The sequence below is a fragment of the Dissoconium aciculare genome, assembly GCF_010015565.1.
Source record: "Dissoconium aciculare CBS 342.82 unplaced genomic scaffold K489scaffold_10, whole genome shotgun sequence".
NCBI classification, from domain to species: domain Eukaryota; kingdom Fungi; phylum Ascomycota; class Dothideomycetes; order Mycosphaerellales; family Dissoconiaceae; genus Dissoconium; species Dissoconium aciculare.
Window position 1 is genome coordinate 1,004,964 of NW_022984960.1, and position 17,689 is coordinate 1,022,652.

Below are 17,689 nucleotides of genomic sequence, written 5' to 3' on the forward strand. Positions count from 1 at the left end.
CAAGGAGGCTCAGTGTGCTTGTGCTGCGCGCAGCATGTGGCATATGCAGGCTAGCCCGCCGCGTGTTTTGGTTCCCTGGATTGCGTTGCTCGCGGGGCACAGATTTGCCGAAGAAAGTCATGTTGGCCATGCAGGATGAGATAATTATTCTCCGACGTTGTTGCAGATGACCGGTGGCAGCTTTATACGCGATGCGTCCAATCGAATCATTACAAAACTTGAAGAAGTCATAACAATGCTCTGCTGCCTAGAGATGTCAAGTTCAAACAATTATTCAGGCGGTAGTTGTCGTTGGCTCACGTGGTGGTTGTTGGGATAGATGCACGGGCCACCAAACATCCGACGAAGTGTAAACAATCTTGGAAATCTTGTAAAGTTGATCCGAGACATCGTCACCGTCACACACGATCGTCAATATTGTCATATCAGCGCATCCTGCTTCAACTTCACTCTTGCGCCTGATCAATCGTCTCCAGACTGAGCCACCATCATCATGGACGACCAAGCTTATCTCGAGCCGGGTTTCAACCCGGCAAGCCTGACGATGCCTCGATTGCGGAACATCCTTGTCATGCACAACATTTCTTATGCTTCATCTGCAAAGAAGCAAGAGCTGGTCGACTTGTTTAACAATAATGTTCTTCCACAGGCTCGAAAATTGCGCACAGCTAGCTCACGAGTCAAGCGCAACAGCAAAGGCATCGAGGACATGACCACTGGAAGATATGCTCGGGATGAGGAGGACGATGAAGAAGAGGAATCAGAGCCAGTCCGTGCACCACAAACGCCTTCTGCTCGGGGCAGTCGTCGGACAACCCGTGCGCGCACTGAGGAGGCCCAAGAAGTTCCTGCGACATCCCGATCGATGAGGCATAGTACTGCCCCACCAGAATCAATGACGCCTAGGAGAAGTTCCAGCAAGCATGCGCGTGCGTCAGAAGTCATTCGTGAGGAGCCTGAGCCGAAACGACCATCGTCTTCACGCAAGTCGAGAGCGGAGTTGATGACTCCGGTGGCGAAAGCCGATTCAGAGGATGACCAAAGTCCATTTACACATGACAATGTCTTTCAAAGCGGTGGTTCACCTCCTACTGCGCGGGTTCTCGATTCTGCTCGTCGGCGCACAACTCTGGGACCTATCCGTGACACAGACCGGAAGAGCCGAGAAGTGCGCCGACAGACTGAAGCGTTCCGTCCTACTCGTCCTCAGAACGATGGCGCTGTAGTGCCATCGCGGAGAACATTTGACATGCCGGTTGCTGTGATTAAAAAGGAGGATGAACTGGAGCCCACTGAGGAATTCACTCCGGAAGAGCAACTCGATCTCGTACAGGCAACACAATCTGGAGCAGTAGTCCCCACCAAACGACCGAAAAGAAAATCAACCGCCGCAGGTACTCAAGGTATCAGTGTTATCTCATTCATCATGCTCTTGCTATCCGCATTCGTCTGGCGACAGGAAAAGTTGGAGGTCGGCTATTGTGGAGTTGGACACCCTTCGACGGAGCTTGCTGGAGTGGAGATCCCTGAGTGGGCTGATGCCGTCCGGCCGCACTGCGAACCATGCCCACCGCACGCTTTCTGCGGCGAGCAGTTACACACCGAATGCGAGAACGGGTTTGTGCTGGCACACCACCCGCTTTCGCTTGGCGGTTTGATTCCCCTGCCACCTACATGCGAACCGGACAGCGCCCGAGCGCGGAAAGTCAACGCTGTCAAAGAACGCGCTGTAGAGGAGCTCCGAGAACAGAGTGCCAAATATGAATGTGGAGAGGCGTCGAAAGCAGAGATTCGCGAAACGGACCTTAAACGTGCGATCGCGACGAAACGACGCAAGGGTATGACGAATGAAGAATTTGAAGATCTGTGGTCGAGTGCCATCGGAGAGATTGCTCGAGTGGAGGAGATTGTTAGCGGATCTGACGGGTAAGTCGTCTTTTTCGTGTCTACATTGGCCTGCTGCTCTTCCTCCGACAGAAGAACGAAAAGCAAAACAACATCAAGAACCTGTGCTTACATTTTACCTCTTCTCTTCTCACTGACAGATTCGCCATACCTTCAGATCCGGCCACGCGACCCTCCGCTCTACCAGCCTCGCGCGCGTCCCCCTCAGCTGCGCCATCCGTCGATCGCTACTCCTCACACTTAGACAGTATCTTTGGCAACTTATAGGTTTATTGTCCTTGTTATCTACTGGCTTCTACGGTCGTCATCGCCTGATCACATCTCGCGCAACCGATGCTCGCGCCAAACTTCTCGCATCTCAAGCCATGGACCAACTCAGTCTACACGCCAGCCTCCACGCGCAGGATCCCGCAGTCTTCCCTGAAGCTCACATGAGCATGGCCCAACTTCGTGATGATCTCCTCCGGACAGACTTCTCTGCCGCACGACGGAAAGTTCTGTGGGAGAAAGTCCAGAAGAAAGTCGAGGCGAACTCCAACGTACGCCCCATGGTCCGGGAATCGCGCACCGGCGATGTCGGACGTGTGTGGGAATGGGTGGGTGCGACGAAATACATCGAAAGCCCTGCCGATCACCGCAGGAAGAGTACAGGTGGAAGAGTCAGCTTTGCCGAAGAAAACCGGTATCTCGACCCTCCATCGCCCGCTCCTCCGATCAAAACAGTTGCTACAACGAAAACCTCGTCTTCTGTTGCAGGGAGTAGCAGTTCTGCTTCTGCTACTGTTGCGCCACCAAAGAAGAAGACAGGATTCTTGGGAAGGTTTCAGGAGAGGAGGTCATATTTTTAATTCCTTCTTGGTTTTTGCTTCAACTTGTTTCGCAGCTGACGTATTCCCTCCCCATGCAGCTTATCGCTGTTCGATTTATGTATTTACATGACTTTCAAGTCTATTTCTTAATTTGCAAGGATGAATGGCAGAAAGACCGCCGAAAGGCTTCGGCCAGGGCCAGGAAGTATCACATGCTGCTTGGACTTGATATTTACGATCTTTTTCACTTCAGCTGTCCGCCATGACTCGACTATCATCAGTAGCGATAATTCCATCATCGCCCAGATGTGCATGCACGCCTCTTTGATTATCATGTCATGGTCACGTGCCATCGCGACAGATGTGTGTCTCCCAGAGTTCGGAGCCCTCTCCATTCCCCACAGCACCCGCGCGTCGTTCACGTCAGATTCGACGACATGTCGTATGCATCCCATCACGAAAGCATGATCTTTGCTCTGCGACCTCTTGAGGTACAAACGAACAATACTACAGGGAACATCTTCGGGTCACCTGATGATACGCACTGGGCCTAAGATCTCGTGGTATTGGTGTAGTATTCCAAGCAAGGCACGCGCCCGGCGAATTTCGAGATTTCCCTAAGCGCCCAGGTTTCGCTTGTGCACTTTCTCCGATGCTGCCCACCAATCGATCCCTCAAAACACCTAAGCTCATTCCCTCTCTGCTTACGATTATTGCCTTTGCTATCTTGCTGCTGATGAATACGAGACTGACCACAGCGTCGGGAAATGATGGCTCGTAATCTGGCGGCACGAGAAGTTCCTGTTGCGGCCGCTATTGGGATATTGAGCGAGATTTGTGTCAGCAGGTATTTGTCCCTTCTGACAATACGATACGACGCTCAAACAGAGCATTCCAGGTAGTTGGGTGAGACATGGGCTTGCAATAAGGCTGGGTTGTCTCCTCTCTCTTTCTCTCTCTTCTTTTCCTCGTGCATTAGAATTTCTTTTTGTTCATATGTCCTTTTTCTTTCCTTTTGGCTGTTCCCTGCTCTCGTTACCCAAGGAGCTGGTCTCCAAGTCCGCAATCCTCTACCGTCATCATCACATAGTGTGTTTTTCTTTGCTTTTTCGATCATCAACATGGTTGCTTCGTTGCGAACTTTTCTTTTTCTTTTCTCCATTCCAGGTGTCCTGGCAGGTCCAGTTCGTCGGTCCGCACACTGGAAATACGCCTCTCCGACCACCACTGCTCTGACTATTCCCTACACAATTAGCAGCGATCACAGCTTTCTTGCAGCTGCAGCAGAAGCTACAACAGCTTTCGAGTTACCACCGCAGACTGACGAACCTCCCGCTCCTCAAGTGACTGTTGTACTCACGCACTACACAACAGTGGGAGAACCTACGTCAACCTGCACCGAGGAGGCAGCCACAACCGCAGAAACTCAAGCCAACGCAGAGCAGGTAGCTACAGAGGTCGTGACCGATTACACCACGACCACGCTTCACACGGGAACCGAATCAAAAGCAAAACCGACCACCACCTCTGCCGACCTTCCCATCACGACTCTTGACCCGCAAACCACCTCCCCTAAAATCACTCTTGCTCCCACAACCCGAATCAACACATCTCCCCCTGCAGCCGCTTCTCCACCGACCACCACCGCAGCCGCCGCAGAGCCAACCACCGCGTTCCAAATCTATGATCCAAACAATCCCATAACCCAAAAGGCTTCGCCGACCGCCAAGGTTACCACCATATCCCAAGAAGCAGTCACTTCGCCCGCCGACGACGACAATGTTCCCGTCAAGACCGTCACAGTCTATGCAGATCCTACCACGCAGCCCACCAAGGTAGCCACGACAGCTTCCCCCACGATCACAACGTTGGCGACTACGACCTATCCCATTTTCAAAGTCATTCCGATCACATTGACGACGGTGGGTGGTGGGCATGTTTGAGAACTTATGACGATCTGAATGTCTGTGGTGGATCCTCACGGATGCTGTCGTGTTCCATTCTTGTTCTGCATGGGTTTTATCTGTATGCTTGTTCTCAATCGCCCTTTCTCTTCCATTCTACATTTCCTTCATCGAAAATGATATCTGTGTCCCTCCCTGTCATCACTGAGTTCAGGCTCGAAAAGTAAAATGTCTCCCAGGGCGAGATAGTTGCCCGCCTTGTCCTGTGCACGATATTATCGTTCGTTGTTAGAAACCATTTCCGTATGCGTGAAAGCTATATGGATCTGTCACAATTCACTCCTATTCCCCTATCACAGCGAAGTCGTTCAGACATGTTCAACGATGGCCCTTCGAAACCCTAAGGAAGTCATCCACCTTGGAAATGTCAACCATCGATGACTGTACTGAATGCTTTCCAAGCCAAGCCAAACCAAAAGGTTCGCCTTCTAAGGTTCCAAAAATCATATTTGAAATGTGTGATTCACACCTGTCGAGGATGCGCTAAAATGACCGCGCTCCAGGGCTGCATTTTGGTTCGAACGGAAGCGCGATTTCCAAATTTCACCACCACCCTAAGTCATCAACACTAACTTCAAACGACGATATCTCAACAACAACTCGATGAAAATTCTTGATTAGTGGATGAAAATGTTCTTCTTGAGCCATTCTTGCGATTCGGCACAAAACAAACAAAAAGAGTACCTCCTAAGAGGCAAAAAGCACGTGATCGCGCTGGGGATCGAACCCAGAATCTCTTGATTCGTAGTCAAGCGCCTTGCCATTGGGCCACGCAACCGATGTGGGCTTCATGTCAAATTATATAGAATATATAGATTACTTTTGAGTTGTGCTTGAGGAAAGATTGAAGTCGAACCGACATGCCAATCGTAAAATTTGATTTCCTGATCTCAGGATATACATATCAGTGTATAGAACATCGCGATTTGAGTGGCTGTAGATACTTTCAGATAGAAGCTGAGGTTTCATAATCTGGCATGAACCAAGTCTTTAACCCAACGACTCGCCAACTTCGATCCTTTCCAAGATGGAGACTCACATTCTCCCCGTCGATGCAAGTCGACTAGGAGTCATAACAGCCAAGCAAGTTCCCAACGATATTCTCGATTCGCTGGAGATCCGACTTAATTCTCAATCAATCGACGTTCAGAATCTATTACGAGCCGCTGAACAGATTCGGACTTCAGACATTCCCGTGGCATTTCCCACTGAAACCGTCTACGGCCTGGGAGCCGATGCAACGAGAAGTGATGCAGTGCGAGGTATTTACAAGGCGAAGCAACGACCCTCAGACAATCCCTTAATCGTCCACTTTTCTTCGCTCGAACAAATTCGATCTGTCCTACAACCACGATCATCGTCAACGACAATGGCAACTGATAGCCAGATCTCTCAAGATCCAATACCTTCAATCTACCACGAATTGATCAAACGCTTCTGGCCAGGCCCTCTTACAATCATTCTTCCAAACCCCTCTCCTTCTCCTCTCGCTCCCGAAGTTACTGCCGGTCTCACTACCTTCGGCGCTCGGATTCCCCGACACGCGCTCGCCCTCGCCCTAATCCACACCTCCGGTGTGCCCCTCGCCGCGCCCTCCGCCAACGCCTCGACAAAACCCTCCCCAACTGCTGCCGAGCACGTCGCCCATGATCTCCAGGGCCGTATCAACACTATCCTCGACGGAGGGCCCTGTGCGGTCGGCGTAGAAAGCACCGTCGTCGATGGTCTAAGTATTCCCCCTTCGATGCTTCGACCGGGAGGGATCAGTCTGGACCAGATTCGTAAGGTTCCAGGGTGGGAGGCTACGCAGATTGCATACAAGAATGTTTCGGAGGCGGGCACTGCGCCAAGGGCACCTGGAATGAAGTATCGACACTATTCGCCAAAGGCAACAGTGGTGCTGTACGAAGCGAGGCGTGCGGCGCCGACTTTATCAGAGATGAGAGAAACGTTGGAGGGGGCGGAGACTGCTGGCGCGGGCAGTAACATTGGGCTGGTGCGGACGAAGACGTGGAATTTGTCTCTGAATGATACAGGGGACGGTGGGGGAAACATTATCACAACTCAAAAGGCTGACACACCCTCCGAAACAACAACATCATCGGCGACCGCCTCCCATACTCCTTCATCAACTCCCACTAGTTCTACCCTGCAAGGCTTCGCCTCCATGCTCCATGAAATCCAAATCAGTCCCTCTGGAAGCAGCGGTGGGGAACCCACTATAACTCCTCACACCATTCCAAACTCCGCAGGAAAAGCAGTCCAAATCTACGACATCCGCCTGGGACCACAGACGTCCGCGATCGCGCGGGGGATTTTTTCCGCATTGCGCGCGCTGGACAGGGAAAATGTGGACGTCATCTTCGTCGAAGGGATCGATGATGAGAACGATGGCGAAGACAACGGAGAAGTGGATGCCGCGGCAGCAGTGATGAATCGATTGCGGAAGGCAGCGGAGATTCACATTTGATCCTTGTCTTTTGAGCGTCGTGAGATGATGAAGGCGAGGGAAGTCTCCCAAGAGGAAGGCATATAAATTGCTTGTCGTGAAGCGTATCGTCTTGCACAAAAGCATGCAGCAGCAGAAAGCTGGCGAGCATCACATGAAGATACAGCACATCACCCATGACGAATAACGATGAGAAATGAAACACGATGAGGGCTGCGATCAACGATTCCGGTCAGAGATACTCGACCTGTGCGATTAAATCTCTTTCCACATCCAATCTCCACAACAGACAATGCAGATCACAAGAAGACGTGCAACGAGCATTTCAATTTGCAATTTACATAACCCCTTCTCTTCATTAGCACCTGATTTCAGCTTCACAACGAATGAAACTCCTGTCTTCAAGGAGAAACTTGCAAAGGACGTTTGAAACGAGAGGTTATAAAATCGACCGGTTCCTTGAGTTCTTTCATTTCCCAGCTCCATTCCCATTTCCATCCCTTGCTCTCATCCCAAGAAAATCCGAGCAAGACTCCCAAAAATTTCTAATGCATATGTGTGGTTGAAAAAGGGAGTAAGAGTAGTGATAGTAGTAATACAACAGCAATAACACAACGGGGGCAGCCAAACCAGCCTACCAAATTAATGAAAGGTCAAGAATTCCTCCTTCAACTCATGCAACATTTCCGGAAATGAGGAAACGTGCATTTCTCTCCGATCCATCACCAGCCACCTCGAAGATCTTCTCTCAAGGCATCTTTCAAAAAGGGGTACAAGAAGTCGAAATAATCATCGAAATCACAAAGCGCGCAATTTCTACTTGCTACGCTTTCGCAACCCGAGATCATCCTGCTGCAGAGCCTTGGCCAATTCGAGACTCTCCGCGTCCTCCTCGAAAAGCTGGGAGACCTCCTCGACGACGTCCGCGACAAGGCCGTCCGGCTTCGAACATTCTCCGTCGTGACCAACTTGGGACGGACGACGCTGCGTAACGCTGAGATGAGGTTTTTTGTGCATTGAGGTTGGTGAGCCGGAGTGCTCGGAGTGAGAGTCACGTTTTCGCTTATTGGGTGTGGTGCTAGCTGGGAGAGCCGAAGGGGCGGTCTTGCTGCCATTGATGGGGAGCAGAGGTTGTCGCTTGGACAATTCCGGCGAAGCAGAAGGAGGTGGCGGAGGTCTGTACAGCGGAATCGAAGCGGCTGGCTGTGCGTCAGTAGCAAGGGAGTCTGAGGTGGAAGAGATGGCATTGTTAAGCTCGACGGAGCGCTGAATAGGTCCAGACAGCTGCTCGGCGTTGAACGATGTGCTCGGCGATGAAGCTGGCGGCGTCTTGTCGAGACTGTCGCTGGCGGCGAGGGAGATTGCGGAATCGACACTGCCGTCAGTTTTGTGAACATCGCCCTTCAGGTCGGCGACACTGTTCTCAGTGCCTTGATTGAGGACGTCCGCTTGATGGACCTCGGACTCCTGAGCTGAGAAGCCTTCATCCGGATGGCCATGTCCGCCATTCATGTCAAGAACCTCACTCGCGATTTGCTCCAACGACGGCATTCCAAATGCATGCGAGCGATCTGGCGATGCGAATGGATTCTCGTGATTGACAAAGACGTTTGAATCGTTCGGTTCGCAGTACATGGCTGATAGACTAGGATCGATGGGAAGTGAATTCTGGTCGTGCCCGTTGGGGATGTGTTGCACATCATTAGAGACCGCTGTCTGCGGCGGGACTTGCATCTGGAAGACGGGTGGTGTTTGAACATGATTCGAGCCGCCTAGTGCAGCTGAAAGTCGTCGCATAGCTGAGTCGACGTCATCGTCGTGGTGTTGTGGTGTTGATAAATGGTCGTTGCCGATCATCGATGCTTGCGGTGGCGAACCTTCACTGCCGAATGGTCGCTTCTTTGATGAGGCCGAACCGCGAGGGATTGGAGTTTCAGCCGCTTTGACCGGGTCTACTTGGCCGTTTTCATCATGGATACATCGACGCTGGACAATATTAGTAACGGTGCATTAGACATTTGATCTTCACCCACCTTGGATTTTCTACACTCGAGACACGCCTTACTCCGACCGCGTTTGGGGGCATCGCCAAAGATGTGGATGCCGTTCATTGCCATAGGAATGTTGGCATTGACGTAAGCATTGGTTCCGGGAGCAAAGCCTTGGCCGTCGATGGATTTGTCGTTTGGCGAACCATATGCATTCGGACTTTGTTGATGACCGTCGAAGAAATTGTTGAGGTAGTTGCCATTTCGTACTGTTCGTAGGGGAGTGACCTGGATATTTTCATTTAATACCTCTGATGCATTAGACGATGAAAGGGTGGCAGTGGCAGCGGTATCGGCAGCGGCGACGGTGATCGCGTCATCACCATGATTGGAAAATTTCGCTTCCGAATCATTGCCCTTGGTGATCGAATTGTTGTTGTTGCCATTGTGTTGATGGAGATGATGATTTGATGGATTTGCTTGATGGATCTGGCCCATCGATGATGATGGTGACGCCTGCCAAACGGGACTCACATTATTGATATCATCGATTTGCATGACGAAATCTTTGTGTTTGCAACGAATACGTCGCTTTCGACAAGCGTCGCAAGCAACGCGCTTAGGACCCAACACCGATGTCTTTGGGGTGCTGAGATGTTGGCCATGCATCGCGGTCATAGCGAACGGCATCGATTGCGTTGACATCATCGTGGCGGTGGTCGTGGTGGTCGTCGTTGATGAGGAATTCATCCGCGACGATGGTGTGGTTTCGTTCCGATGATGACTTTGATGACTTTCGCCTTCGCTGATGGGACCGTGCTGCTTCTGCTTCTGCTGCGGCGAAGACGGAGGAGGCGGCTTTGAAGGTGTAGGGATAAATTTGCTGGTAGATGCAGATGTCACTTGACTTTCGCGTTCAGGAGACGCGGCTGTCGGCCCGCTCCCGCTGCCGTTGTTGCTCGTGCTGGTACTAGCGGCGGCCACTGCCGCGTTGTTCTTCTTCACTCGCGCGCTTTGCCGGTCTGGGGCAATGCGCCAAGCGGCGATGGCTTCTTTGCGCTCCATCTCCTTCAATGCACGCTGGGACAATTTCTTGGGAGGTCCTTCTTCACTGCGGTTGGGGAGCACAGCATCCGGATGCGCCCATGCAGGTGGGTCTTCGTTGCCTCGCTTCCATGCCACCCACAATCCGAACGCTCTCGCCAGGTCCAGAGGATCGCCGTGACCTTTCGGAATCGAGCTATTAACTCGTTTCATCTGTTCCGCAGAAATGCCCTCAACCCGGCCCATGACTACCATGACAGTGCGGAAGACGAATTGTGCCAAATCAGGAAGGCCTTCGACTTCGGCCTGGCTATAGTATCTCTCGTTCTGAGCACCAGAACGGGAATCCGCCGCAGCGAGATCACCGTCATAATCAGCCCAGATGGGAGTCTCCCGCTCGAATTGCTTGCCTGCTAGGAACGATTGTGACACTTCCTCGGGGAGCGGATCCTTCTCCAGATATTGAATGACAGTATACCACATGATGCGGACAAAGTAAGGATAGCGAAACTTCATCGGCGTACCATTGGCCTTTTCAATGTCGTATACGCGGAATTGGTTGCGATATGACATTCTCGTGAGGAAATTGCCACCGATGACTAAACTTGTAGCTGGGGTCCAAACGGCATGGATCCAGCCCGAGGGGATCAGCATGGTATCGCCAGGGCCGAGATCGACGCGATAGCATTCTTTAGTGATGTCTGGCAGGAAGGTGTAGTTTTGCTCATGACTGTCGTTCCAATCTTGGTATGCCTTGAGGTGTTTTGGGGTGGGCGGGATGAAGAAGAATGTCTTCTTTCCCTTAAGAATATGATAGTAGACGCTGCTACCACCGAAGTCGATGTGGAAGTCCGTGTAACTATCCGCTACCGACATCAAGCAGTAGAATTGGACTTTCGGGTATTTGCCTTGCTCCACCTCCTTGGCAGGCCAGATCTGATCTTGAAGGTCAATCTCTCGCACAACCTGAGGACGACGAAGTAGCCGTCCCAGTTTGGTTTGAGAGACCTCGAGCGAGATGACGTTCCGAATGTGCTTGTCGCCTGTTTCCTCGTAATAGTCAGCCCATCGCTTGAGATTCCACTTCTTGCCTCCTGAGTTTTGTGTCTTGACATCAATCACATCCAGCGGTGTTTCAGGCCCAACCAAGCTACACACTTGACGGACTGTCAAATCTTGTGGCATGACCATTCCCAATTTATCCTGACCCACATCTGGCAGAGCATCGTATTCGAAATCGTCCAGCGCTAGGCCATCTGAGTCGTTGTCATCCGTCGCACTCGAGGTCATTTCAACGTCGCCGTCTTCGTCCTTAGTTTCGCTGTTCTTTTTCAGCCAGGGGCGGGGATTGAGTGACGCAGGAATGCAAATTGGTTCCACAAAACCACCACGTTCGAAAAAGTCTTTAGTGACCAGCTCCGGCGGCATGCGAGGGAAAAACTCAGGATCGAACTGAAAAGTGCCATCCTTGATAGGTTGAATGTAATGATGCTCCATACTCTCCTCGCTGGTCTTAAGTACACCCTTCTGGAGCTCGGCATAATCGACTGAAACGTGCGCGCGCGTGCTCTTGCGAACATAAGTCGTTTTGCCATGCGCTGGCTCGCAAGGAGGGCAGAAGTACTTGTCCACATCACGAACCTCGTGAGCCTTTTTGAAGCCAGCACAGTCAAAGTGAAACCATTGCTTGCAACCGTTGCATGAGATCCATTCATCCTTCAACTCGCCATTATAGTTTAGCAAGTCTCTAACGATGGCACAACCAGCACAACTTATTTCTTGGGTTACTCGAGTTGTGCGACGGGTTGGCTTCGATAAAGTGGAAGAGCGGATGATCATGTGAATGTCCCGCGGCACTGATGTCGATCGCCTATGTTGGTCAGGTGTTCTTCCGGTCGTCAGTATAGCATCAGACAAACTATTCCGCCTTCGCAAGATGGTTGCATCACTGTCGGATGACTCTGCAACACCTTCGTTCTTACTCCGCTGTACAGCATCAGTTGTCTTGCGTCGAGCTGTCGATCGCTTTGGTGCAGGCTTCTCAACCATGGACTTTCGACTGCTGGGTCCACGAGGCTTTCCTTTAGGCCAGCCACGTCGTTTCTTCACAGGTGCAGCTTCGGAAGCTTCGCCTGTGTTTGGGTCAATACTGTTGGTGCGCGAATCTTCGTCGGACGGTGTACGGGAGAGTGAAACTTCATCGTCGTGCTTGACCTTGTATTGCGTAGCCGACGAGCCCAGCTCAAACGTAGTTCCTCCGCTGGTGCCAGGACGGACCGCATCCTCCTTGATAGCATGTTCGGCATATCCACGACCATTTGAGGTGACTTCTCGTGTGCTGGACAGTCCCTTTGAAGTCGTGATTCGTTTGTCCAGTCGAAACGGTGGCAGGAGTCCGGACCGTGGTAAAGTATTAGTAAAGCTCGCAGGGGCAGCATCTCGCGGAAGACTATTAGCATGAGGTCGGGTGGCTTTTGACACATAAGAATCTGAGCTTGGCAGAGATTGCGCATGTTGAGATGGTGTAGCCTCAGCCACCGGCCACCCGCCTGCGCGGAAGTTCAGAAGCAGAGCAGCTTCTTCTGCTCTACTCTGATAGCTGTCCACTGGTGATTCATAACTGGTCGCTGGTCGTGAGAAGTCACGCGGAAGCGTTGCTGAAGATATTAATTCGGATCGAGCACGCTTATGAGGTGGTTCACCACTGCCATGACCTGAATGTGTATGATTATACTTGCGCGTACTTGTTGTTGAAGGGATTATGGTCGTTGTCGTGAACTGAAATACTGGACTGGCAGCAAGCGCAACCTCCGCCAGAGCGTCTATGTTGGAGGGCGTTCGATGATGTGACCTGCTCTTTTGCCCGGCGCCTTTTGACCTTGCCGTCGGCGTCTCATGCCATGCATCATCTCCGCGGCGGCCAACTGTCTTCCCATGCTCATTTTGAGTCACAGCTGGATATGTGAAGATCGGCGCGAGTGATTTTGTGCCCAGGACTGGCGACAATGGCTCAACGAACTGGCTCGGCGGCGAGGGAGAACGTCCGGGACGGCAATGGGCCTCTGGCCTCTTGAACGTTGGGTTATGCATTGAGGTGAGGTGGGCTGCGGACTTCGGAGGTGAGGTGAGAGATGTGATCGCGGTGAGGATCTGCCGGGCGCGTAGGGAGTGACCGGCCGAACAGGCTCACATGCGGAATGGGGTTTCTGGAAGGTCTTGAGGAATCACATGCGGTGGATTATGGCGACGATTGATCTGGTGAGGATTGTCGTGAGTGGTAGTCGCTGAAGCACAAGCGAGTTTCGCCGGGCGGTAATGTTCACCGTGTGAAGCCCCACGAAAGCCGCCGTAGCTGCCGCGGTGGTGAATTGCTCAGTTGCGGTCTCCAGTAGCGCTGCGGTGATGGAGACTGTACTGTACTGTATACTGCATACAGCAGTAGCACTGGCCAAAACATGTGTCGCCCGTGAGTGAGGGCCAGGCGCATTGACTCATGTGAGGGAAAGGCTACAGTAAGATTGATTGTACCATGTACAGTTGACCAGACTCTTATTGTAAGGACAAATGCCTACTGTACTGCACAGTATTGGAACACATTTGTGCAGTATACTGCAGCATCATTTAGGCCGGATGAATTGCGCAGCAAGACAGAGAGGTTGGGAGCCTGAGGTTTCATTCACGATCACCAAAGGGCCTGCCGATTCAGCCGTGTTTCACGTGATCATCGATCGCGCAACTCTCCCACGTGCTCTACTGTCTCCGCGCGGCCGCCGCCGCATCATTCTCCATACGCCGAAGTTGCCTACTGGAACTTTCTCGTTTCCCTACAACATCTATTGTAACCACAGTCCATTGTCCTCCGCTTCGCCAAGCTATGAGTCGCAATTCCAAGCTTGCTCCCGAGATCAATCGGTACGTCGATATCAAAAGTTGCGATCAAGAGCGCCGGAACGTCATGATCGCGTGACTGACGACTAATCTTAAAACAATAGAGCCCTCTTCGTCAAGAACCTCAGCTACACCGTCACACCCGAGGAACTCTTTGACCTATTCGGCAAATTCGGCCATATCCGGTTCGTTTCTTCAACATGAACCTTAGGTAGATGCTTCAAGACTAACCAAAAGATCAGCCAAATTCGTCAAGGAATCGCAAACAACACCAAGGGAACTGCGTTCGTTGTCTACGAAGATGTCATGGACTCCAAGGCCGCGTGCGATAAACTGAACGGGTTCAACTTTCAAAATCGCTACTTGGTCGTTCTGTACCACCAGGTAATACACTTCACCATCATGCTCCGCAATTTAGCCACATGACTAACCCTTGATACAGCCTGAGAAGATGGCCAAAAGCGCAGCCAGTCTCGCCGAGCGCGAGCAAAAGTTAGAAAAGCTCAAAGCCGAGCACGGCATCGAGTAGCGGTACGCGGGAGACGAAGCTGGTGAGAACCAAGAGGCGATGGCAACGGCGGCGGCGGCGATGAACCGCTCCGTCCGATCTGCCGCGCGATTCGACTCAGATGTCGATCGTTCGGCTCAAGTAGTCGGACCTCGAGCTTCGACTCCCAAAACGAACCGAAATTTTGCTGCAGCAGGAGGGGGAGGACTTCGCCGTAAGAGCAGCAGCGGCGCTGGCACTGCAGAAACGAAGAGAAGCTTTTATGATACCACGATGGCGCAAATGACGATGAACAAGGACATCTTTGGCGTTTTGGGCTGGACTCGGCGGAAGCTGAGCGGAGGCGGCGGTGGTGGCAGTCCAGAGAATGTCCGGCGTAAGTCCACCATGGAGAGCCTCACGAGCTTCCGATTCGACCAGCGTGTACAAGCATAATTTGTACAAACAACAAACCTATCAGCTCCCCGCTGAGCCTATTACTACACCATCAGTCTCCTGCGCTTGCTTATTCCGCGTCGATGAGATGTATCGTGATGTGTATCCGTGAGTTGCAACTGCAAGAGACGAGCACCATGACTAGAGGCCTGCATGGAGGAGCTTCTAGGTCGGTTGCATTTGGAGCGGAAAATGCAATGCACAAACGAAACTACGCATCCATGCAGTCTAAATAAATTGTGAATATTCTTGCAGAGGTACAAAATTAGATTGTATAAAAGTAGGACATTCCTCTTGTATGTTACTATGCACAGGATGACGTCGAGCGGGAGGCATGTTCATACCAGCTTCCAAGGTTGTCGAAGCCCAAGGAGCTCTTCATAAACGTTGCTTCTCATTCAATGCGATCAATTCCTCGAATACAAGACCTTCCCATTGATCAATTTCATCTGGGATGACTCTGTCGGCATATTCTGAGTCATTTCCGATCCAAAGGCGAAGCCGAACGCGTGCCCATGTGTATATCATTGTCTAGATTGCACCGCCACTGCGGCGTCGCAACCTCGATTTCTTAGCACTGATCGACGCTGGATGCGATGTCGAGTTTTGCTCGCGTGAGCATCTTTCCTACAGACAATATCAAAAGATTGTTCTTGCGAGCTCGGGAATTTCGATATATACGAACGCATGATATCACCTTCAGCAAAAACAAGCAATTGTGTTCGTCATAGTTTTACCCAGATGGAGTTTTAGAATAACACGGCTGTACACACGCTCGTCGTTCCCGTAGAGCAGGATCCAACTCACATACATGGATACTATCTCTCCTGCAATCGACCATCTGCAGCAATACTGTCTCGAGAACAAGACCTCGAACGGCGAATATAGAAAAAATGGCGGTCATCATGGAGGCAACTTCCCTCTCCTCCATCACCAGAATTGCGGCCGAACCTCCTTCGTCTCCAAGCCAAGGGACATCAGCGATCCCTCTACGACCTCTCATCCTCTACATAGCAAGAGTTCCAGGGAGTCAAGACGTCTTCCTGACCACTCTCAAGCCTCGAGAGAAGGTTGTCTCGGCCGAGGACGTTCAGAACTCCTTGTACTACGTGCACATTAGCCGAGAGGAGGATCTCGACAAAATCGATGACGACCAATCACCTGCTGAATCATGTAGTCCGACGTCGACTTATGCGCCTATAGTCCAAGATGGTCGGATTGTAAGGAAGCCAGCTCCTCCGCCACGACCATTGTCAATGCCGGTAACATCATATTCACCAACGGATCAGAACGGATCCGAAATTCGCATTGCGAGGAAAGCGATAGGTACTGCAAGACAAGTACCTTCACCGCAGCGGACAGATTCGTCGATTCTTCCTTCCAGGCCGCGACGGCCATTGCCTGCGATACCACAAGATGATGCTGGGCCGTCGAATGAGATGTACGGACGACCTTTCGACCACCAATCTGAACCACCGCATGCAAATTACGAAAATCAAAGTCCGCGGCAGAATCGTATTAGATCAACATCAGAGCCAAATCAAGATATCCCAAATACAGATTTCGGCTCACTGACCCTCATCAGGCGCGATCCAGTTTCATGTGAACAATGGAACGTCGCCAACATAAGTGATATGTTAGCGCTTCCCGGAGTCGATTCTCTGGCAGGCAATAATGTCAGGCGATCCCGTCTTCAAGACCGAAGAGCTGGTTTGTCTCTGGAAATTACGATTCTGAATCCATCTTATCAACAATTCCTTTCCGACAACGAGCACGGGGATCTGCAAGTCCAAGATGCGCTCACAAGCTCGACGGTGTCTTCTCAGCCGTCAAGTCATATTTTCCGACGACAACTCCATCCCTCCGACAGATTTCCACTATCTCCAAACGCTCTTTACTCTTCGCCACCACTTCTTCCCACCATTAGATCGGGCGAACCCGAACCTACCCCGACGACTCAAAAACGTCGGCTTTTCCGTCGCTCCGCCGACGTCTCATCCAAATCATCTCATCGCAAACCAGTGCACTCCCAGCAATCCTCTACCAGCAGCAGCAGCGTCTACAATTTCCTGAGTCCATGGGGAACCACCTGCGAATTCACCCCCAGCAAAGTCGGGAACAACCTAAGATGTCGCCACCGTCTTCCCAACGAACCCTACGATTCGCCCGTGGAATTAAGCGAGCTACGCTTTAACCTCCCAAATTCCAACAAAACCACCATACGGCCTCGATCCGCCTTCGCTGCAGGCGCAGTAGTACCCAACAGTGATCGCCGTCCACACTCCTCCCTGTCTCTCTCAACTAGCACGAACAACCCTCACGATGACTCCGATGACGACGACTTCGATGACCATGATGTCCGAATACTCCAAAATCTTGGCCAAGAGAAGGCTGGAGGTGGTTTTGGCGGGAAACAGGCCAAACTGGGCAAATTGATCATCTGGCCGGATGGAGTACAGATGTTGGATTTGTTGGTGGCGGTCAATGTGGGACTGTGGTGGAGGGCTTGGGAGAAGGTTGGATAATGCGTACCGGAGATGGGAATTTTTTTCAGAGAGTAGTATCGATATCGTCAGTGGTAAGGTATGGCCCACATCACGGTACATGCACCTTCTTTTGAATCTCTCATTCAAGAATATGAGCATGTTGATTGAACCTGTCATGGTCCCCAATAGATACAGGAATCAACACATCGTAAC

General features: G+C 51.5%; 7 protein-coding genes and 1 non-coding gene across 8 annotated transcripts; 6 read left to right on the forward strand and 2 right to left on the reverse strand.

The window, feature by feature from the left end:
- The first annotated feature begins 395 nt into the window (after positions 1-395).
- K489DRAFT_382758 (uncharacterized protein) lies at positions 396-2,951 on the forward strand. The gene is made up of 2 exons (XM_033605454.1): positions 396-1,926; positions 2,063-2,951. Exons 1-2 carry the CDS (start codon positions 494-496, stop codon positions 2,751-2,753), a joined length of 2,124 nt encoding a protein of 707 aa, XP_033457864.1. The 5' UTR covers positions 396-493; the 3' UTR covers positions 2,754-2,951.
- A 740-nt stretch (positions 2,952-3,691) lies between these two features.
- Positions 3,692-4,885, forward strand: K489DRAFT_382759 (uncharacterized protein). The gene has a single exon (XM_033605455.1). It carries the CDS (start codon positions 3,836-3,838, stop codon positions 4,655-4,657), a length of 822 nt encoding a protein of 273 aa, XP_033457865.1. The 5' UTR covers positions 3,692-3,835; the 3' UTR covers positions 4,658-4,885.
- Positions 4,886-5,384: 499 nt separating this feature from the next.
- K489DRAFT_t47 lies at positions 5,385-5,456 on the reverse strand. Its single transcript has one exon. It is a non-coding gene; the product is annotated as a tRNA-Arg (tRNA).
- A 249-nt stretch (positions 5,457-5,705) lies between these two features.
- Positions 5,706-7,148, forward strand: K489DRAFT_323420 (translation factor; the record flags this gene model as incomplete). The annotated part of the gene is made up of 2 exons (XM_033601698.1): positions 5,706-6,720; positions 6,937-7,148. 2 exons carry the CDS (start codon positions 5,706-5,708, stop codon positions 7,146-7,148), a joined length of 1,227 nt encoding a protein of 408 aa, XP_033457866.1.
- Positions 7,149-8,993: 1,845 nt separating this feature from the next.
- K489DRAFT_303211 (Clavaminate synthase-like protein) lies at positions 8,994-11,998 on the reverse strand (the record flags this gene model as incomplete). Its single annotated transcript, XM_033600471.1, has 6 exons — positions 8,994-9,113; positions 9,161-9,288; positions 9,349-9,384; positions 9,499-9,899; positions 9,963-9,973; positions 10,121-11,998. Coding segments are annotated over 6 exons (2,574 nt in total), but the record flags the coding sequence as incomplete, so codon positions are not given.
- Positions 11,999-14,033: 2,035 nt separating this feature from the next.
- Positions 14,034-14,576, forward strand: K489DRAFT_323498 (pre-mRNA branch site protein p14; the record flags this gene model as incomplete). The annotated part of the gene is made up of 4 exons (XM_033601702.1): positions 14,034-14,071; positions 14,152-14,232; positions 14,290-14,431; positions 14,490-14,576. 4 exons carry the CDS (start codon positions 14,034-14,036, stop codon positions 14,574-14,576), a joined length of 348 nt encoding a protein of 115 aa, XP_033457868.1.
- Positions 14,577-14,615: 39 nt separating this feature from the next.
- K489DRAFT_412038 (uncharacterized protein) lies at positions 14,616-14,990 on the forward strand (the record flags this gene model as incomplete). Its single annotated transcript, XM_033607880.1, has 1 exon — positions 14,616-14,990. One exon carries the CDS (start codon positions 14,616-14,618, stop codon positions 14,988-14,990), a length of 375 nt encoding a protein of 124 aa, XP_033457869.1.
- An 893-nt stretch (positions 14,991-15,883) lies between these two features.
- Positions 15,884-17,515, forward strand: K489DRAFT_372564 (uncharacterized protein; the record flags this gene model as incomplete). The annotated part of the gene is made up of 1 exon (XM_033603346.1): positions 15,884-17,515. The coding sequence occupies one exon, from the start codon at positions 15,884-15,886 to the stop codon at positions 17,513-17,515; it is 1,632 nt and encodes a 543-aa protein (XP_033457870.1).
- Between the last annotated feature and the right edge of the window lie 174 nt (positions 17,516-17,689).

Bases quoted from the DNA above. Each gene is read 5' to 3' on its own strand.
- K489DRAFT_382759 (XM_033605455.1), top strand. From the start codon at position 3,836: ATGGTTGCTTCGTTGCGAACTTTTCTTTTTCTTTTCTCCATTCCAGGT.
- K489DRAFT_382758 (XM_033605454.1), top strand. From the start codon at position 494: ATGGACGACCAAGCTTATCTCGAGCCGGGTTTCAACCCGGCAAGCCTG. The intron at 1,927-2,062 runs GTAAGTCGTCTT...CCATACCTTCAG, and splicing joins ATTGTTAGCGGATCTGACGG to ATCCGGCCACGCGACCCTCC.